The sequence below is a fragment of the Haemorhous mexicanus genome, chromosome 7 (assembly GCF_027477595.1).
Source record: "Haemorhous mexicanus isolate bHaeMex1 chromosome 7, bHaeMex1.pri, whole genome shotgun sequence".
Taxonomy (NCBI): domain Eukaryota; kingdom Metazoa; phylum Chordata; class Aves; order Passeriformes; family Fringillidae; genus Haemorhous; species Haemorhous mexicanus.
Window position 1 is genome coordinate 12,345,849 of NC_082347.1, and position 22,183 is coordinate 12,368,031.

General features: G+C 45.2%; 1 protein-coding gene across 3 annotated transcripts in view; it reads left to right on the top strand.

Annotated features, from left to right (window-relative positions):
• PCDH15 (protocadherin related 15) overlaps positions 1 to 20,027 on the top strand; it is a 637,262-nt gene extending 617,235 nt beyond the window's left edge. For 2 of the 3 annotated variants that reach the window (XM_059851092.1, XM_059851091.1), the window contains 5 exons: positions 10,064 to 10,085; positions 11,436 to 11,474; positions 12,169 to 12,242; positions 13,098 to 13,230; positions 17,500 to 20,027. In XM_059851092.1, coding sequence (XP_059707075.1) covers positions 10,064 to 10,085; positions 11,436 to 11,474; positions 12,169 to 12,242; positions 13,098 to 13,230; positions 17,500 to 18,051 — 820 coding nt within the window. In that variant the 3' untranslated portion in view covers positions 18,052 to 20,027. Of the gene's footprint in view, positions 1 to 10,063; positions 10,086 to 11,435; positions 11,475 to 12,168; positions 12,243 to 13,097; positions 13,231 to 14,285; positions 15,720 to 17,499 lie in introns of all 3 variants that reach the window. The other variant, XM_059851093.1, reaches the window with a different exon arrangement.
• Positions 20,028 to 22,183: the final 2,156 nt, after the last annotated feature.

Here is a 22,183-nt window from a genome sequence, read left to right on the forward strand (position 1 = left end):
TTTTGTTCTAAATTTAAACCTGTTTAAATATTGAAATTAAAGGAGCTATCAAAGCAGAGAACCCCCTGGTAGCTCAATAAACTCATCTTTTACCTCTTACATGCTCATAAAATAATAATCTTGCAAGGCTGCCTCTCTTTTCATGCCTCTGTAAACCTGAAGTTGATGGACTCCAATAACAATTTAACTCTCAGTAGGAAAATATTCCAGCCAATTATTATTTGTCTGATACTGGAGGGTTGTTTGATAAGCTTTGCCACATTTCCTCATCTCTGTTTATACTTGAAAACCAAGGAGTGCTGAAGAGCCCAGCTTGAATAATATTTGAGCAGGTAGGGAGTGAGTGGATAGTGGAAATGAGGATTGCTCCGTTTTCAATCATGATTTGTTTTGCCCAGAAAGTTGAAATTTTCCAGCTGCTGTGATGGAGTTTATAAAATGTTACAGGGCCATGACAGAGCTTTAACTTTTGGACAACTGGGTGCAGTCTCTGCATGTGGAATAATTCCAGGGCTTAGGTTTTCTGGAGGAGGCTAAAAAATGCTGGGAGTAGGAATAGTTTCTCCTAAGGGCTGAATTTTTGCCTTTTGCCTTTGTCAAGTTATGCTTGGGCAGGAAGGGAGGAAAAATGTGTGGAATAAAGTTTTTTTGAACGGGAAAACTTCAGTTTGTGAGTCACATCTGTACCCTTATGCAGGGAGGTGCCATCTGGATCAAATTCATCTTTTTTTACACTAAACCAAATTTCTGCTGAAATTAATTATGTGATGCTAAACCCAGAAAAAGCCTCTTTGTGCTTTGTTTTATCTGCAAAGGTTTTTTGGGGTTTAGCACTGCCCCAAAGAGGTGCCAGTTCCCAGATCTGCAGTATTGACTTTGAGGCTTAGCTTTATGTTAATTTGGACAAAAAATAGTCTTCATTGCACCAAAAAGGTGCTGTAGTTGGAATATTTTCTCTCAGATGTCTTTGCATACAACTAAGGCTTATCTGTCATACTGAGGAACTGATTAAACAGAAAAATCCTTCAAAGATAAATCAAAAGCCATAGGATTTGCAAGAAAATAACAGGCTTCAATAAATATAATTGCAAATTAACTTTTTCTTTGCCATAAATATTTTACTGCAGGGCACAGGTATACCTTAGGAAATTCTTGTTTGGGAAAAATCTTCTATTGCCATCTTTCATGAGTTTTAGTACATCGTTCCCTGTTTTAGTTGTCCTAAGTCTGTCATCTTTCATTTGCAGTGTCTTGTTTGCTTTCTTTGGTGTTAATAGCAAATGAAATGGAACAAAGCTCTTTAGTTTTAAATCTGCCTTGTCTCACCATTTTCATTTTTCCCTGTCTCTGGATCCTTAGGCATCAGTAAGTAAGCTTATTTCATTTTCTTAATATTTGTAGCTGGTAGAAATTAGTTAATTTTCCTTCCAGCAATTCCCATCCAACCTTGCAAGGTGAAGTTCATATTTTATTTGTCCATTGAGCAGGAAAGACATTTACTGGGAAGTTGCAATACTTCTGTGCTTCTTTATCCCTCTTCTTGGAAGCAGAGAGAGGAGGGGTGATTGCTGAACTTGAAGGGCATTATTTCTGAAGCCAAAGGGTCAAAAAAAGCAAAACCAACCCTGAGTGCATGAACAGAGAGGTATGCTGGGAGTTCATGGACTTATGGCTGGGTTTAAACCTTCCCTGGCTGTTAATTCCAATCCCATGCAAGGCCTGTGGAGTCTTTGAGCTGACAGAACCTGAACTCTCTGGTCCTCAGTGATGGAAACAGCTCCACACAAACAGAAAAACATGGTGGGGTCACCTCAGCTCTCATGTGGAGACCTCATGTGGAGTGAGGAGGAGGCTGAGGAGCTTTTGAAATAATCTGCTCCAGTGGCAGAAAGATGGTGGCACCTTGCATGAGCCTTCTGCTGGAGGGGCTCCTTCAAGTTCAGTCACTGCTTGTCTCACCTCTCAGTAGATGCAGTGCTTGGCTGACCTCAGAGTTGGCTGCTTCAGAATTCAGAGTTCCTTTACAGGGGGACCTGGAGCTGCTGGGGAGAGCCCAGGGGAGGCACCAGGATGAGCAGAGGGATGGAGCAGCTCTGCCGGGAGGAAAGGCTGGGAGAGCTGGGATTGTTCACCTGGGGAGGAGAAGCTTTGGGGTGACCAAACTGTGGCCTTGCAGGGCCTGAAGGAGTTGCAGGAAGCATGAAGAGAGACTTGGGACAAAGGATGGGGTGTCAGGACAGACACAGGGAATGGCTTCCTACTGCCAGAGGGCAGAGATGGATGGGATATTGGGAATTAGGAATTGTTCCCTGGCAGGGTGGGCAGGCCCTGGCACAGGGTGCCCAGAGCAGCTGGGGCTGCCCCTGGAACCCTGGCAGTGCCCCAGGCCAGGCTGGACTTTGGGGCTTGGAGCAGCCTGGGACAGTGGAAGGTGTCCCTGTCCATGGCAAGGGGTTGAAGCTAGGTCATCTTTAAGGTCCTTTCCAATCCAAACCCTTCTGTGATTCTCTAATTAGTGTGAAGTTAATTATTTTTATTGATTCAGCCCAGAGGAAGGCTTAGGCACACTCAGCTCTGGCAAGCTGCAATGCCTGGGGAGAGTTTATTCACCATGTGGTGCTTTGCTGGGTATTTTTTGCAAAACAAAAATGAGAGAATGATCCCTGGGAGAATGATCCCTGGGTTCAGTGTGGGAATTCCAGTCCTCCTGGCTCCCTGGAATATTGGGAAGCTGAGGGTTCCCTGCCTGGGTGGTCCCCTGATCAAAACAGGAAACAAAAGTTAAGAAACAAAAGTGTTCTGTTATTAAATACAACCCTCAGAGGACTTTTACATGTTAAATAACTTAGAGGAAAACGAAGATCTCTTAATTAACTCCTTCTAGGTATTTAAACTTCCCTTCCAATTTTGCTAGGAACTATTTAACCACCAGAGATTAATTTCTTATTAATTTGGATTTGGTTGTGTTTTCAGAAATGTGAAACAACACCATCAAAACCTACAGAACAATGTGAGCAAGAGATCCAAATTTTCATCCTCCAGCATTCACAGAATCATGGAAAACTCCATTTTTTTCTCCTAATCTTTTACCAAAAAGCAAATTTTAGTATAGACAAAGCTTAGAATTTTTAACTCAGAACTTGTGTGAAAATACTGGGCATCTCTAAGCCACTAAAACCAATCTTAAATTATATTTTAATTTGTGCAGGTAGATGAGATTGCTAGTCATGGTGTACTTTAGCTCTGCCTCACACAGCCCCAAAACTTAAATTTCTCACAGTTGGAGAGAAAAATAAATCTCATTTCAGCCTGTGGTGAGCATTATTTAAAACAGGCCTCGAAGGACACTTTTCTAGCAGGCAGGTTTGGGGTGTTCCTTTTAAAATACTGTTTATTTTCATATCTGCTCAGAAGGTTGTGGTATTAAAATATTTGAGGGAGGAAGTTAATGGGGGAGTGGGAGGTGATGGATGCAGTCCAGAAAGTGGTGAGACCTCCCACTTTTGGTGTAGAAATTCGATGTCGCCCAACCACAGGGGCTTTCCCTTGGGTTCAGCCTGATGAAGAGATGAAATTCATTCACATATTGATAGTTCTGTGATGTTTAGTGTTTCTAGGGGGATAGGCCACAGCATTAACTGATAATTTTGAAATCTAAGAGATTTTTTTAACAAGAAGTGAATTTATTTTTGAACTCACCAAGTAGCTACACAGCTTGAAATTAAAGCAAGCACCAGCTTGTTTTAATTTTTCTTCCTTCCCCCTTAAAGAAGATGCAAAAGTAAATGTCTTGCCAGTAGTAGATGTGCTCCTGCTGTTGGGGTGTAGTTTGCTAGTAAATGATTTAATGGCTCTGATTCATGTCATAAGTTCTTTTTTTTTTCTCTCTCTCATAAGTACCTATGTCCATGCATGTTTCCTCACATGTGATTATCTTCTTTTCTTTCAAGTCTTTTTCTTCTCTACCATTTCCAACAAAGCAGGGGAAAAAAGTCAGTCTTAGAAGAAGGAGACCGACAGAGAGTTATAAGCAGCTTTGCTTCCCGTGCTATAGAGGCTCACAAGCAATCCAATATCAATGGATCCCTGAACAATAACCTCCCCAAATCCTCGAGTAACATCACTTTTTTGTCCGATGAGAACCCGCTAACGACCCGAAACCCATTGTACATGGAAGGTCTCCCTCAAAGCCCCGCTGCCTCTGGGTTCCTACGGAAAAGGAACGATACTTTAGATACTCTTTCTCCTTCAAGACTGGCCTGGAGAGAGGCCTCTTTTGGGGGCAGCCACCGGGCGTGGACAGTGCCCACTCACCTGACCAGGAGACACATGTCAGGGTCCCTGGGCAGGCCGGTTATCATGGACCCCATCCAGTGGCAGCAGCAGAGACTCACAGGCAAGGAGGAAGGAGCTGAAAACCCTGATAGCAGTGACGATGTCAGCAGCCCACTCTTCCAAAAGATCAGTGGCCCCAAGCTGACTGTGAAGGAGAAGGCAAGGCAGTTTGAGGCGCTGCAGGAAATGAAGCAAGTGAGGTCTCCCGAGGTGAAATCCGCACGGTCGCCCACGCACAGTGCCAGCGTGCAGGAGGGAGAGAGTGCGCCAGAGCAGTCTCCCAAAAGTGTGGTGGCTTCTCCCCACCTTCGCTCCTCCCCTCTGTCCTCTCCAACACCCTGTGCTGAAGGAGTCGAAGCAGAGGCCGCCGTGGTCCCCGCTGTAATCGTCACTCACCACGACGACCCTCAAGAACATTCTCCTCCACCGACGCGCAAACCAACTCCTCCATCTTCTAGGATAAAGAAACCACTTTGCCAAAGTTTTCTAGCTCCTCAGACCAAAGAAAATGTAGAAAGCATTCCAGATCCGCCTAAAATGCCCCCACCCCCACCTCCACAGCTGCCACCTCCACTGCCACCACCACCTCCATCCCCTCCTATGTTGCCACCACATCTTCCGCCTCCACCCACAGTTTCTCTTCCTTCTTCTTCTTCTTCCTCTCCATCTCCTCTTAGCACACAGCTTCTGTCCCCTGCCAAGCATTCCAAATCCCCTGCCAAACAGCCAGCTGTCCCTGCCCCGGCCGCAGTGCCAGAGCCTCCTCCCCGCAGGGAGCTCAAAGGAATTCTTAAAAACATTCAGAATTTGGCCGCCATCGAGAAGTCGGTGGCCAACATGTACAGCCAAATAGACAAGAACCACCTGCTGCCCAAGCACGTCCCCAAGCTCAAGCCAGCCCCCACCCCGGAGCTCCCGACTCCAGAAGCCGCAGCCGAGCACAACCAGCAGAATGGAAACCTGAGCTGTGTTGTGGAGGAGCTGGAGAAACGCTTCCCCTCCCAGTCAACAGCTCTGTAATGCTCACAGGTGGATGTTCCCTGCTTTGTTTTGAGTGGGAGGACTCTAATGCAGCACACAGTATCTGCCTCAGACTCTCCAGAAATCCTGACTTTCCCCCTTTCCTCTGCTGTACACGACTTTGCCCACTCCCGATCCCAAATGGAGAGACGTTGTCCTTCCCGTTCGCTCGGAAATCTGTGATGTAAAATACAATTCTCCAAGTTGTTTTCTCAGAACTGCATCTTGCTGGTTCTTAGTCTGTTTCCTGGAAATTCTTGGGAGAAACTGACCCTTTTTACCCAAGGATGTGGCATAGATGGCAGCAGGCTCCATACTTCTTTAAGCAGCCTTCACTGTAGGTAACGTCAGTCAGATTTTCCTGCAGCTGTGAGTGATTGGAATCTCTTGCTTTGCCCATAAAAAGGAATTTTTCCCCACCTGGAAGGAATCTTCTGCCACATATTGGGCATCAAAGCAAGGAAGGCCTGGGAGTAGCAGGCTCAGCTTTGGTGAGCCGGGTTATTGGATGGGCCTTTAGCAACCTGGGATGGTAGCTCTGCCTATGGAATGAGCTTTAAGGTGCCTTCCAATCCAGGCATTCCATAATTCCATACTGCATCTCCCTGCTCCATGGGCTCTGCTCTGCTGACATTTTCTGGCAGCTCAGTTCCAGTCTGTAGTCAGAAGAAGGGTTTGCTCTTGGTTTCTCAGCAAATGTGGCTGTGTCCTCACTTCTGTTCTCCATCTTCTGCCTTCCACTGCATTTTTTTTTATATTGTAACTGCATGTGAAAAGTTTATATTTTCTAAATTCCTTTCATGTACAAAGCATTTGTTGTTTGTTTTTTTATGATTTTGCATGTGCATGTTGTTGCTGTCTTTCTTTATTTTCCATGCTGGTCTGTCACGAGCTGAAACATCTCACTTAAATTGTAATAAAGTCACTTTGATTAGTGCTATCAGGTGAAGGGTTTCCAAGTACTTGTAAAAATCCACAAAATGTGGATTTACTTACCAGCTTTTTTGCTCACAGTGGTCTAAATCAGATCTTTACATTTACATACATAAGTCAGTTATAAATGTATATAAACAGTAAATTAGCTTGTCCTTCGAAAATATGGTAAGTAAAAGCAGTTTGGGCATTTAAATATTTGGTTCAACTTGCAAGTTTCCTTTCAGTCCTTTGCCAAAATCTAAAAAGTTTAATATGACAACTTTGAAAAACCATCTTGGGAAAGGCAGATACTACCTAATGAAGCATGACTAAAACTCCAGTTCAATATCAACATTGTAATTCTGAGCAAAAAGGTAATTAATTCTTTATCAGACTCAACATTTCCATGGTCCTTGGCTTTTTCTCTTTTCTCCTGTTTGTTTCTTTGGGGTTTTTTTGGGGTGTGGGTTTGTTTTAAGTCAGCAGTGAGGACATGGCGTGGATGCTTCAGTCAAAAGCCGCTCAAGGTAGTTTCTCTTTGTCCCAATGCCAAATTCCATGAACTCCATCCCACAAGTTCAGATTTTTCCTTTACTTAAAACCCTTGTTGGGATAGGTTGTAGGATCAAGGTAGATGTAGGAGTAGCTAAATGTGTGAGGGCAGGGATTATCCTATTGTCCTATTTTTGCTTTAACAGAATCTGTGTCATTTATGAGATGTGCACATTTTTGATGCTCAGGTCTCCAAAGGTGGCACAACTGCAATGTTTTAATCATATCCCCAAAGCCCAGCAACTATTAGGTAGAAAATTTTTAGGGTTGAAGAGCCAGAGTGGGAATATGACTTAAATACTCCTCTCTGTGTCCTGGCCATGCTTCTGGTGAGGGGATAGTGGGAAGAGGGCAGAGATGGGCATGAAAAATTATTGGGCTATTCATGTTCAGACTGGATCAACCCCAAAGACAGAAATGTAAATTTAAGTACCCAAATCCCATGTTAGAGCTTGTAAACAGTGGCTGTTGTGCAGATCTTTACATCCCCAGTGAGATATGACACAACAGGACCTGATTTTGGGGTGTGTAAGGTCACATAGCAAAAGTGGAGCTGTTCAGTCATTCACAGCATAAACTCCAATGGTTCAGTTTGGCTACAATTAATTGGGATGTTCCTTAAATAGAAAGAGCAGACATCACACAGAAGCTCCACTTTAAATATTTGATTTCATCATTTCAGAACAGTCTGGGAGGGGGTCATGGCAATCAGCTCTTCTCTGATGGGGAACATTTACTTTCTCATTCTGGAAATCTTTATGAAGTTAAAAACTTTACAAAACTGGATTCATTTTGTGTGGATATAATGCAATCTTTGTTCTCCTGCTGCCTTTTGTTTTTTCATAGCCTTTGTTTAAAAAAATTACTCAGTTAGACTGGGAAAGAAGCTGTGCCAGGGAAATTCTGTCCCATTGAGATGTCTGGGTGGTGCAGGGGAAATTGTTTTAAACCAGAAGGGTGGAGAGGCCCTGGCACAGAGTGCCCAGAGAAGCTGGGGCTGCCCCTGGATCCCTGGAAGTGTCCAAGGCCAGGCTGGATGGGGCTTGGAGCAGCCTGGGACAGTGGAAAGTGGGTGGAGGTGGAAGAGGATAAGCATAAAGGACCTTTCCAACCCAAACCATTCCACAGTTCCATGGTGCTGCAGTTCTGCAGAGCTACAAAGGATTAGATCCAGTGTAGGAGTGGGTAGCAAGTTGAACATCTGTAATAATTTATTTTTATATATAATTTAGCCCTCCCAGGTTGTCTGATTTGGTCAGTTGGGGTGCTCTGTGACCTTGGCTGTATCTCTGACCCTTTCATCATCACCTTGATGGGGCCAAGTCCTGAGCAGAAGAGATGGCATCAGTGGAGAGCTGGAATTGAACCACAGTGTTATCATTACTCATCCTCCTTCCCAATTTGTCCTCAGTTCCAGCTCTGAACTGCAGGAAAATCTTCATTTTAGGAGCCAGGGCAAACTGATAAGTAGTTGTTCCCTCTGAGGAGTATCTGTAGTATTAGGGATTTGTGATGCTTTTGCATGAAAAGAGATTTAAGTTATGGAAGAGCAAATGCCTGCTGGGGTGCCAGGAAAAGCTGCTTTAGGCAAATCCCAGTTCCTCTAACCTCTTTTAGCAGGGAAAAGTTGGCACATCTTGTCCACATGAGTTCATTCTGGCTTTTTCTCTCCCCTTAAGTACCAACTCCATATTCTGGCTGTCCTGTTACCCCACATCCTCACAGGCTCCATGGCCTCACTTCCCTTTCCACACAGAAGATTCCAAGACTGCAGTGAAGTCTGGCTGAGAGCATTTCCCAGAAGCAATCCCTCCCTCTGTGGACAGCTTTCATTCCTTCCTGGATACAAATGATGTTGTCCTGGCCTTTGTCTTTGTGCCAGAATAGATCCTTGTGCTGTAGTGAATGAACGGGTATTTTATGTCTTTTGGGGACTTTTTGTTCCTTCTAATCAGGGCCACACAAAACTATTCAAGAAGTATCAGCAAAACTCAGCGTGGTGCTATTTTTATGAAAGTCGAATTCCAAATTTAATTAGAATTACTCATATTATGCCTTTAATCTGCAATATAGAGCAATTAAGAGTAATAGACCTCCTTCTCCTCAGACCTCCTTTATCTGAAGATTGTTTTAGGCGATATGGAAACTAAATCCAGCACCCCTCAAGTGGGCTTTGAAGAGTCACAGATCATCTTTGGATGATAAATCTTCATTTCAGCTGGCCATGAGGTTTATATTATATAGGCGACAGCATTAATTCAATGCTGATAATCAATTCCATGTGCTGAATATTAATAGGAAGATTTAGAGATGGGGATATTAAAGAATTAAAAGGATTTCTCTGGTCTTTATTATTTATTTAGTGTAATTAAAGACTTCCCCATGACTGCTGGCTGTGTCCTAGGTTAAGCCTAACATAATTTGGAGCATTTACCCTTTCCTTCTTAAAGACCATAATAAAAATAATCCAGACTTATCCTTAAGAAAAATTCCAAGGCCTAAATTTTTATTCTCTACTTTTGCCGAAACCATTTTAATTTTCAGGCACAAAAAGTGAAAATAGAGAACTTGACAGACATAAATGCATTGCTCATGCCCACGAATGGCTCCAAGAAAATTAATTAAACCAACAATAAATTCCCCATAAGATCAGAAGCATGAAGTCTGTGGCAAAATAACAGCAGATAGCAAAAAAGAAGGGGATCTACCTCCCCCCAACCACTGGGTAAATGTTAGGAAAGGTGTAATTGGAATGATAATGTCGGTACAAGAAATTAGTAATACAAGCTCCAGGGTAATTCCTGATGGATACAGAAAGTCCTGGAGTAGGAGAAGTTGTTTCACAGCTTGAGCAGACGTGTGAGGGAACAGGGTCCCTCTGTGGATGGTGGCACAGCAGGGAGGGGATGGGGCAGGGCCTCTCCCAGTCCCCCTTTCCCTGTGCTGAGTCTCTCTGGATGCTCTGGCTCTGGGGGATTGGGGATTTCCCCTCATCCATTCACAGTCTAAAGCAGGAAAAGATCCCAAAGCATCTCCAGCCCTTCCCATGCAACAATCCCTGTGTCCAGAGCAAACCCAAAGAAAAACATATTTGGTATTAGAGATATGTATTTCTTTCCATGCTAATTATATTTCTAATTACATTCTCTTTCACCCCTCTCCAGCAAGAATGGTAATGGGCATCTTTGTGCAGGCTCACAGCATTATACTAATTTATTTCTTGTCTTTTTCTGACTTCTAGGAGAGGATATGCACAGCAAGAGGTAAGGCCAGAGCCCAGTTATTGATTATACCAGTGTGCTTTTCCCATGCAGCCCAAGAGTGTGGGCAGCCAGGGTGTGGGGGAGTCTCCCCTACTACTCTGCTCTTCTGAGACCCCACCTGGAATTCCATGCACTGTTCTGCAGAGGAGGGACATGGAACTGTTGTAGTAGGTCCAGAGGAGGCCATGGAGTTGCTGAGGGCTCTGGAGCATCTTCCCTGTGGAGCCAGGCTGGGAGAGCTGGGGCTGCTCAGCCTGGAGAAGAAAAGGGTGTGTGGAGACCTCACAGCTCCTTCCAGGGCCTGAAGAGATACAGGGGAGCTGGAGAGGGACCCTGCAACAGGAACTGCAGTGACAGGACAAGGGGAATGGGTTCAGATTGACACAGGGAAAATTTAGGTGGGATATTGGGAAGGAATTGTTCCCTGGCAGGGTGGGCAGGCCCTGGCACAGGGTGCCCAGAGAAGCTGTGGCTGTTCCTGGATCCCTGGAAGTGTCCAAGGCCAGGCTTGGATCACCCTGGGATAATGGAAGGTGTCCCTGCCCGTGGCAGGGGATGGGATTAGCTGAGTTTTAATTTCCCTCCCAACCCAAACCAGATTGGGAACTCCGGGTGTGTGTGGGGAACTCCCAGGTACTGAGTGCTTTAGAGAAATTGAAAGTGCTTCAAGTTTATGAGCCGTGGATCCCCTGGGGGCTCAGATCCATTGTGGCAGGAGTGTGACCTCCAGGCTCAGAGATTGCTGCTTAAGGAGCTGCCCGAAGGAGCTTCCCAGGGAATTCCCTCCACTCCTGATGTGTTTTCCAGTGTCACACCCAATCACCTGCCAGGCAGGGATGGGGATCCATGGACCTCCCTGCAGCTCTGTGAGGTCTGCTGCTCCTCCAGTATCATTTTCTCCAGAAATGAATAACAGTGAGAAGAGTTTCCTTCAGCACAATCTCATTTAATCATTGGAAAGTTCTCCAAAATACATTTCTGTCACAAAGGTTGAGATTTACTGATTTTTTTTCCTCTCTTTGCACAGCTGGTTTGTGTATCTTAATTTAAATACAGAATTTAGTTCTTTTGTCCTCTGCTAGAAGTTTTTGAGTTAAATATGTCAGGCAATCACTACAAAAACTGGGAAGTTGATTTTGTATTTAGGCAAAAGAAATGGTGGACTGTGAAAGGATTTTACTGCATCAGGAGCTCTGTGTTCTCACAGGGGATGGAAGTCTCCAGCTGCCTGCCATAAAAAAGTTCCAAAGGACCTATGGTTTCAGCATTTATTACTAATCTTAGACACCAATCACCTGCACTTTAATTGTTGCTCCCTAATTAACCACTTTCTCTTTTTTTTTTTTGTAGCAACAGCAGTTGCTGAGACCTTCTCTTCTCAGACCAGAGGTAAAACCATTTTTCATTTCTTAATTGTTCAGTAAGTTTTGAAATGGTTTTTACATCATTTTCTAATAAGAACTTGTCTGTCTCAGGTAATTTTTTTCCCCCTGGCTCTTAGATAAAAAGCAAAGTTCTGGCATTGTGAGGCCAGTTATGTTATTTTAATTAAATACCTTAAATTCACTGCATCTTGGTACTTCCAAGGCCAGGTTGGGTGGGACTTGGAGCAACCTGGGATGGTGGAAGGTGGGACTGGATGGGCTTTAAGGTCTCTTCCAAACCACTCTGGGATCTGTGATTTTCCCCATGAGCATCTTTCAGTGGCTCCCACTGGCTTCATCCCACAGTTTCAGATTCCCCAACAGAATGATTCCATTGCTCTCCAGCTGCTGATTTTTTCCTGGTGTCAGTCAGCTGCTGATGGATTACTGCAGCTGGAGCTGAGCTGAGCAGTTGGTGCTGGAAGCTTTAGCACCTTGCTGTGCGGTGCAATTGCAAATCTTTCTATTTCAAATCTTTTAGGCCCAAAATGATTTCCAGAATAAGCAATAAGAGCAAACGTTGGTATTTTTGTGCTACAGGATGGAGATAATTTCTGCAGTCAGAAGAAGTAATTACATAATAAAGAATAATAAAAGCAGTAATTACATTTGGGCCTTTTTCACACTGTCTGCATTCCATCAGTGTTTCTCTTTTCCAGGAGTTGAGTATGGAGTCTGGAATTGATCCAGGGCAGGAATACTATGGCCAGGATTACTACAGTTATGAGCACGGGTATAGTTCCATTTTTCCTCTATATTTCTGAAAATGCTGCTTTTCCAGGCTGGTGATGTTTATTATTCCAGCAGTTAATCGTGGGACTTCCCTTCACCTAAGGATTACTTTAATCTTTGTGTCCACAAAGGCGTGAACCAACAACAAAACTCTTTTCAGAGGTTAAGGGGGTGTGTGATAACTCCCTGCTTCTTCAGGGATGTCATTATTCCACTTACAGAGTGCACATCCCGTCCCTCATGCTGGGTTTATACCCTTAGTGAGTGTATTTCTGCTCCTGGCAGATTAATTTCCATCTCCTGTGTTCAGGGATTAATCCTTTCTTCTCCCAGTTTTTAGCCAGCTGCTGGCCTTTTAAATTTCCCTCTAAAAAACCCCATCCTGCCTTGTGGCATTTAAATTTCCCTCAGAAAACCCCACCCTGGCTGGTGGCCTTTTGAATTTCCCTCAGAAAACCCCATCCTGCCTTGTTCTGATAAATCCCATTGGACTGCAGCTCTTCAGGAATTACTGGCTGGAGTTCTCCAGAACTGATCCCAGGGAAGCTGCTCTTTCAATCCCTGACTATTAAGAAAGATGCCCCAAAAAAATCAGGTGGATTGAAGGAAGCTTGATGTACTTAGAGGGGTCTTGACTGATGCAGCAGACCCCAAAATTCAGGTTACCCTGAGGGGCTCGTGGCTATTGGAACAGGAGGATATCTGGGATTTGGTTGCCGCTATGGAGGAAAAGGAGGGAGGAAAACAAGGAAAGCCGTTCCCATCGCTCTGGATGTGAACAAGTGCAGTGCTGGCTGTGTGGTGAGAGGTGTGAGCACACTTGGGCCCCTCCTGAGGAGCTGTGGTGTCCCTGCAGGTACGAGCTGCCGCAGTACGGGAGCCGCCGGCGCCTGCTGTCCCCGTCGGGAATGTATGACGAGTACGGCGAGGTGGTGGTGGAGAGCGACGGTGGCTACTACTACAGTCCCCATGGGCCAGCAGCTGAGGAGGTAAGAAACAAGCTCTGGAGGGCTCATTCTGTCCCTTTAACTGCTGCAAGGGCCACCAAACCTCATCAGCTGTACGCTGGAATTGATTGGAATTAGGTTTTGTATAGATCGATGTTAAGCATTGTTGGCCCCGTAATGTTTGTCAGCATTAAATTCCTTTTGTTTTCCAGGCACAAAAAAAGAATTGCTGTTTCTGTTAGTATCCACATCTGGTTTTAGTTCTAAGAAAAATCCACTTAGGTAATCCCATTTTATATCATTACCAAATAAAGAAACCAGTATTTTTAGGGGCCTGCAAGGAAGCTGGAGGAGGACTCTTCAGCAGGATCTGGGATGACAGGACAAGAAGAATAGGTAAAGATTGAAAAAGGGAAAATTTAGCTTAGATATAGGGAAGATATTCCTCCCTGTGAAGGTGGGCAGGCCCTGGCACAGGGTGCCCAGAGAAGCTCTGGCTGCCTCTGGATCCCTGAGTGTCCAAGGCCAGGTTGGACAGGGCTTGGAGGAACTTGGGATATTGGAAAGTGTCCCTGTCCATGGTAGGGGGTGGCACTGGATGGGCTTTGAGGTCCCTTCCAACCAAAAGCACTCCTGGACTCTAAAAGTCTATTACTAATATTCTTCTTACAAATTATGACTTTGCACTGAAAAAGCAGTACTGAAACTCATTTGTCATAGAGTTCACAATAAAATCTAAAATAAAAATTTAAATGTCAGTGGCAATCAGAAGAAAGTAAAAGTAAACATTTTTTTTTGAGAAAAAAGTCGTAAGTGCCAGATCTTAATCCATTATTAAATGAGAAGACCGAACATTTCAGTGTTTTCCCCATTACAGAGTAAGGTAGTTTTGCATTTCTAGCCTATTCTGGAACTTTCTAAACTCTAAAATTCCCAAACATTTCCCATAACTTTGGTAAGAAAACTGTTCTAAAACAGGTAAGTTCATTTTGATGCTGGGAAATAAATGTTGCACCTTCTCCTACCCTATTTTAAGGTACAGGTTTTCACAATTACTCTCTTTCAAGTGGTAATCAATTAATTTTCATAATTTTCAGGGCATGAGTCCAGTCAGAGGCCCTCCCAGCAGAGGTATAAGCCAGGCAGCAGGGCCTCAAATGGAAGGGAGACCTGTAGGTGTTGGGATGGACCTCAGCCGTGGTCCTGGAAGAGGATTTAGGAGCAGCCAGGGAAAAAGGAGGCTAAAGGGAGTGATGCATATAAGTCGTGTGGCAGTCAGTGCCCACAAACCAGGAAGAGCTGAGTCTGCCCATTCCCGGTGGAAGAAAGCAAAGATATTCCCAATGATCCTGCAGAAAGTGAAAGGTAGGAAAGATTCCAGCTATGCCAAGCTGTTGTCGGCTCGCCAAGCGGACGGGGACAAACCCATGATGATCAGGGGAAGCTACTTCCAGAAACCCACGGATGCCAGGCCCTCCATGAGAAAACTAAACCACGTGTTGAAGCGCATCAGCGTCTCCAAGAAATTCCAGGAGGGCCTTGGCAAGGATTTGGCACGTGGAGAGGAAGGGTCTGAAAGGGATGAAGCCAAGTCGGGAGTTTCAATCAGTATCACGGCAGAGAGCGAGCGTGAGGACAGTGACCACGAGAAGAGGAGGAAGAGGAGGAGGAGGCGCACCTCAGACGAGTCCTCTGAGAAGAGCAGCAGCTCCGGCTCTGAGTCAGAAGACAAAGACTACTTGAAAATAACCCTGGATCAGGATGAGGCCACGGAAAGCACCGTGGACTCAGATGAGGAAACTGGGGATGTGGGGGATTCCGATGAGGACTCTGAATCCAGCTCCAGCAGCGAGTCGGAGGAGGACTCGTCAGAAGAGGATGATGATGAGGAAGACTCTGAGAGCGATGAGGATGGCAGCCTGTCCAAGAGCTCATCCACACGGAGCTCCTACAGCAGGTCAGGGACCAGTGAGTCCAGCAGCAGGAGAAGCACGGAAATGTCCAGTGTGAAAAGCAGGACAGGCAGCTCCCGTGGCAAACACTCCAGCCAGAAATCCGTGAGCTCCACTGCCTCGGGTAGCGACAGGGACACGAGCTACAAGAAAACCTCGGGATCCAGCTACAAGAGCAAAACCTCCTCTGCCAGTGTGGAAATAGAAGACACCATAGAAGAGGTGTCAGAGGAAGAGGAAGAGGCAGAGGAGACAGCAGATAGCTCAAACAAGGTGGTTTCTAAAACTGCCAATGCAAAAGCTGCTGCTGCTGCTGGAGGGGGCAAGAGAGGACAGTCAGCTGCTCCTGGTGAGGACAGCGAGGAGGAAAGTGAAGGAGAGGCTGATCCAGAGGACAGTGACAGGGAGGACACTGCCAGTAAGAATGAATCTTCTTGCCTAGACAGTGAAATCAGTGCAACTTCCAAAGGTACCACAGGGACAAAAAGCTCGGGTAGTGCCACGTCTGGGAAAACTGCCACGTCCCCTGAGACTCAGAGCTCTGACACCAACAGGAAAGGAATGAAAACAAAAAAAAAGGTGTCCCAGGAAAGCAGCCAGTCCCAGTCAGATGAGCCCCTGGGTACTGGAGTTATGGAGGCAGAGGCCACGGGTGATTCCACCTCTTTTTAAAGAGAAGTGACAGTAGGTGATGGTTTGCAGTGAGGAGTGGCTTTGTTTGCTGTGCCTTCTGTGTGGTCTTTCCTAAGCAATGCTGACAGGCTGGAGACAGCCAAAAGGAAAGGGCAAAGTGTATGGATCCAGCATTTCACTGCCCTTGAGAGAGAGCTTTGGAAAACCAAACTAATTCCAGCCCTGTGGATATATATACAAAAAATATACATACACATACACACACTATAGATATACTCAGTCATAAATAGAGAAAGTTTCATTTTCATGGAGCAATGAAACATTGGATTTAGGGAAGAATGGAAATGAGGAGGATGTAAAGATTTTAAAGTCATCCATAATTAGCAGGATGTAAAGATTTAAAAATCATCCATGTTTTCATCCTATACATTAATATTGTATTAATACATTTGCTAATCTTCATGTGAGTTGTAAAGGTCAGCTCTCTTTGCAGGGAGGACAAGGGGAATTGCAGCAAAACAACATTCCCAAAACTGCAGGAGATAACTGGGATAGCTGGAATTGGGCTGTTTCTGCATCACAGGATTCAGGTTGCAAACACCAGTGATGCACAAGCCAGGAATGCTGAGGCAGGAGGAACAAGTGAGCTAGATCAGGAAAGGAAATGGATTACATTTCCCACCTTCTGCCTTTCCGGCCTATCACAGTACAGTGGTTTTATTTTATTTTATTTTATTTTAATTTTAGCATCTCTTTAAACTCGATCCATGGTCACCTACCTGCCCCTCTGTGTCCGCACACAGCACAACATTGTAGCTGCACATAATGTTTTCATGTAAATCCCACTTAAACTAAGCAGGAATAGATCCACTGGAATATATCCATGTGAAGAACATTGTCTGTCTTTTCCAGGTACAAGAAAATAGGCATCTAAGTAACTTTTAGCAAATGTAACTTCTCAAAAGCTGAAGAGTAATCACCTGTTTGTACCTTGCATGATTTTTTTTCTCTAAAAACTGGCTTTTCTCATGTTCCTGTGTGTGTTTTGCAGTGGGGGTTAACTGTGATGGCACCTTAGTGTTTGAATTATTCATTCAAGAAGGGTAATAGCTCTTTTCAGTGTGGTGCAAGGAGGCATTTAATCTTAAAAGATCAATTATAAATTATAATAACTAGTGGGGGTTGTGTGCTCAACACAGAGCAATCACTGCTACTACAGAGTCACAGCAGCATGGAAATTGTTTGCATTAATTCTTTGAAGAAATCTTTAGGTTATATAAACCTAAAGCCTGGTTTCTCCACCATCTTCCTGAGCATTTCCACTGATCCCACCTGTCTGGAACAGTCACAAAGCCTTACATGGAGCTGCTCTTTTTGTAAGCAGCCAGTTTTTCCAGCGCCGTGCCTGAGATTTTCCCTGGTGTATGTCCCGGGATTTTCTCTGCTGGAAGTGTGATGCACAGAAAGCAGAGCTCGCCAGTGCACGGAATTCACAATGCAAGGGAAGAAAAATTCCAAGGCCTTCCTAGAATTAACACCTTGGGGTATTTCTTAAAGGTATGTCTCACACAGCAGCTTCCTCCTCAGGGCCCTCCTATTTCTGCACACATCCAAGGGAAAAGGTGCAAAATCAATAGAAACTTATGAGAGTTATTCATAAACAAACAGAAAGGGCAGGGAAATGAACTGCTGGGTTGCCCTGACATTTCTTTTTGTTGTCCAACAGTGGGCCAAAAAGAAGAGGATCAAGTTGGTGGTGGACCCGGAGTACGAGACCAGCTCCACGGGCGAGGAGAGCGCTCCCGACTCCAGCCAGAGGAACCGGCTGAGCAACCCCGCCTTCCAAGCCAACGGCAGCAGCAACATCTACGTGGCCCAGAACGGCTCCGTGGTGCGCACCCGCCGCGCCTGCCTGGGCAATAATTTAAAAGTCACGTCCCCAGTGAGGCTGGGGAAGCAGTTCAAGAAACTGGACAAGCTGGCGGTGACACATGAGGAGAGCGTCCCGCTGAACACGTTGTCCAAGGGACCGTCCCCCAGTGACAAAATGAACTCCAGGCCATGCAGTGTGTCCTTTTCCTCTACTATAGGGGCTGAAAATGTAGTGACAAAGGCCGGGGCGGCCAAACTGAAAAGCACAGACGAGCAGGAATCGGTTGTTGACCACGAGGAAGTCAAGGAGCCCTTGGAGTCGCACAGTGAACACACACAGTCCGACGAAGAGGAGCTCTGGATGGGCCCTTGGAACAACCTCCACATACCAATGACAAAACTGTGATTTTAGTTGATTTTTTTTTTTAATTTTGGTTTTTACTTCGGTTTATAATAAACTGCGCTTTTTATTGTCACCCAGGGGCAGACGTACGGAGTTTGTATGGTGCACATCCGTTGTCCATGACAAACGGCACGCTTTAAAATTCCCAGACAAAATTTGCACTCACATTTGGACCGATCCATTGTCCTCCCCAGTTTTGACAGGCTCCCATTTCACTAAACACTACTTGGATTCAATTAATGAGTTCTTTTTGGATCTGGAGTTCTTGTTTAATAAACAGTAAACTACTAATAAATGCACAGCCCCCATTGGTTTAACCCTCCAGACAGTTCTATACCTGCCTGGCTTTGTTTTTCTGTATGGTACTTGTGGCTCTACTGTCTAGATTTGGGAATTGTCTATTTATGTTCGAGATTTATATCCGGAGCTCTGCCTTCTGACCTCAGAGTAATAAATTAAAAATAAACCCATCCAAGTCAATGGAGCAAATCCTCGGCTGCTGCTGGAATTTGAGTCCCAGTTCCAAAGTCAGAGCAATTTACACAAACAACGCCCAGCTGGCAAAGTTATGGAATCAAAGTTCCTGAGATTACAGCACTGCCACTTAGAAAAGTGCAAGAGAAGCTGAAAATAAGATAAAAATTGCAAAGAGGAAGGCAGTGTGTAGCAATTAATCTTATTCAGAGCTACCTGGCCGTGGTTTGTTCATTTTCTTTTGTAAATTAGCTCATTCCAATTTTCTTCTCCAGTCAATTTTTCATCTTTTCATCTCTTCCCACATCAGTTCTGTTTGCTTCTTTCCATGGTCTTTAGCTCCAGCTTTTGTGCTCTATCAGTAATTGTCATCCTATTGCTGTATTCCTCTGGAATAAAGCAGGATGATCCATGAGCCTGTGATAATGGGAGGCACTAAAGAGGAGTTAATGGGAAGAGGATGGATCCATTCCCAAGCCCAGCTGGCTGGTGGGTTAAGCAGTGCCATCACCATTCCACTTGGATAACACCAATGTGCTGAAAAGACAAATGGATCCCACAGGAAAGAGGAGAAGAAGGGAATATTTTATGAGGTGAACGTGCACAGATAGATCTGGGAAGGGCAAAGGGTCTCAGGACACACACACACACACAGAGTTATTTCCAAAACTTTTAGTATCCATTACCTGTGAAATACACAACATAAATTCAGGCACCTGGCTACAATTTCTGGTTTTACCTCTAAGTTTTGAATGTGTTGTCACAGCTTGGGCAGGGAGCTGAGAATTTTCACTGTTTGTTGTCACCAACACCCAAAAAAGACAAAGAAAAGCTGATTTCTCCAGTATGAAGCAGCAAAAGAAAAAAAGCAGAACCACATTCACACGAGAAAAGTGTCCAGTTGTGTTGTGCAAACTTTTTTGGGGTAAAACCAAACCAATTGTGAGAACAACCTGGATTCCTCTGAAAAGATTGGAAGAGCCAGCAGATAAATGTGTGTAATTAGCAAGGAGGAGATTGGCACCACCATTCTCTTCCCTTTCAGCTGCTGAGGCCTCACCACCAGGTCTGGGTGAGGATGGATCTGCTCTGGCAGTAAAAGGACTTTGTGCTGCTGTGGCTGTGTTGGGTTTCCCTTTGCCCAGGTTCTCCCCCAGCAGATCCCTGGGAATGTTTGTCTTTGGGAGCTGTCTGCATGTGGTGTCCATGTGACTTCTCTGTCCAATACCTCCTTCTCAAGCTGAGGTTTCTGACCAAATATTTTGAGCAATGGTGCTTGTTTTCAGGCAAGAGAAATGCACTGTAGCCTCTCACACGTGGGAAAAACAAACCCACCTGATGTTTCTTTGCCCTAATTCCTTTCTCTTGGCATATTTGCACTTGGGACCGGCACTAAAACAGCGGTTTGGAGTTAAGCTGGAAGCTGGACATACAGATAAGACTGATGGAAGAAAGAAAAACAAAAATCTATTCTTTGAAATAATGAGTAAAATGTTATATTTTAATCCTGTTCAAGACACTGTTATTATTTCACTGCCTCACTTTTATTGCAAAGTTCTGTTCCTAATATTCATTAGGGTCATGTGGTTTTTAGATGAACATTTTCTCCCAATTTTCTGAGGGAAAACAGAAGTTGTTTCTTTATTTCTAAAACAACTACAGCATCTGTAGCTCTGGGAAGGATCCTGGGGCTGCACACTGGCAATCAGTAGTGATATCTCTGCTTATCCAAGGGAAATCCCATCCCCACCTGCTCCTTTGTGCTGTCCAGGTGCTCAGAGCTTCTCCCACAATGCAGAGATCAGAATTCCCACTTTTTTTTCAGCAATGGGGGGCTGTGTTTTCTAAAATTAACTCAATTTTAACTAAACTTTTAGAATTGGGAATACTGTGGGGAAATCTTTCTCGGGTGTACAAGATTTGGGGGGGTGGGGGGGATTTTTTTTTCCCCTTTTAATTTTCTGGGGGTATGATCCTGTCAATTATTACAGAATTCCAAACTTTGCCTTTTGGGGATGCCATGCCATGAATAATTCTGGATTTTAGGCTGTGAGCAGGCACTGGCAGCCAGAACCAACAGCAGGAACCTCACAGATTGAGCCAGTAAAAAAAAAAAAAAAAATCCTTTTTATTTCCCTTTCGGAAGCGAGGCATTAACCCAGCTTTGGATACAGGGAGTAGAATTCCAGGTCTGTGCCTTGGGATGTAATTTACAGCTGTTTAAGCACCGAAATTTGTCGGGCTGAGGCCAGGCACGAGCAGCTTCCCCTGAGTGGCAGAAGCACTTGCTGGTGGATCAAGGTGATAATCACCCCTCCTGCCACTGATTTAATTCCTGCACTCCTCCAAGCAGGATTTTGTGGCTTAGCACATCACCTGGTACAGTTTCAGACCAATGAAGATCCAAATGAGAAATTCTGGGGTTGTGGTAGGGTAGTGTAATTCCCCCTGGGAGGGGAAAAGGAAAGCAAGGTGGAAAATGAAACTATTTCTATTTTTTCCCTCGTTTAAGTATTTACTACTTAAGACTATAAAAAAGCCCCATAGATCTGTCAGGGATCCTTTGGGAAATCAAATATTATTATGAAAGATGTTTGTATTCATGGTGGGGAGTCCCTGCACCCAGGATCTGGAGCGAGGGAAAGGACAGTGTGGTCATGGTGGGTTACAAGTGTCTGTCTGCTGGCAGAAATGCCCCAGCACACTCACTCAGCATCCTCCCATCACAGCCTGAATCCTTCCAGAACCTGGAAAACAGTCAGCAAAATGGAAAAGGGATTGGAACACCAAAAAAAAGTGATTTTTTAAGCAAATGCTGGGCAAACACCCAGTGGGAATGGGCTGGTTTGGGGCATGGAAATGCTTCCTGGGAACTGTCACACATTCCAAGGGAATATTGCTTGATATTTACAGGAGTCTCCAGTGCATGACAGCCACGGTGGTGGTTATCCCCAGGTTCCTTCTGTGTGATGCTCTCAGTGGCTGGGAAGTGGCTTCTCCATTTTCCAGCAGTTTACCCCAGTAAATGCCAGGTGTAACTGGAAAGCTTAAATTAGGAATAATTTCCAGCTGGGGGTAAATGGTTCTCACCTTGTTTTCCTGCCTACACTTGCTCACCCCTCAAATGCTGCTGCAGAAATGGTGACTTTAAAGCTCTCCTGAAGGATGGGGCCACGCAGGGGGACCTGAACAAGCTCCAGAAGTGGCCCATGGTAATCTCAGGGATTTAACCAGGTCAGGTGCTGGTGCTACACTGGGATCAGGACAACCCCTGGGATGGATCCAGGCTGGGGATGAGCAGCTGGAGCAGCCCTGGAGAGGGAGCTGGGCATGAGAGCTGGCACCCAGAACCCCCCCGTGCCCTGGGCTGAGCCCCAGCCTGGGCAGCAGGGGAGGGGGGATTCTGCCCCTGTGCCCTGTGCTCAGGTGAGACCCCACCTGCAGAGCTGGCCCAGCCCTGGGGCCCAGCACAGGAGGGACCTGGAGCTGCTGGGGGGAGCCCAGGGAAGGCACCAGGATGAGCAGAGGGATAGAGCAGCTCTGCTGGGAGGAAAGGCTGGGAGAGCTGGGATTGTTCACCTGGAGAGGAGAAGCTTTGGGCTGACCAAATTGTGGCCTTGCAGGGCCTGAAGGAGCTACAGGAGAGCTGGAGACTCTGTAC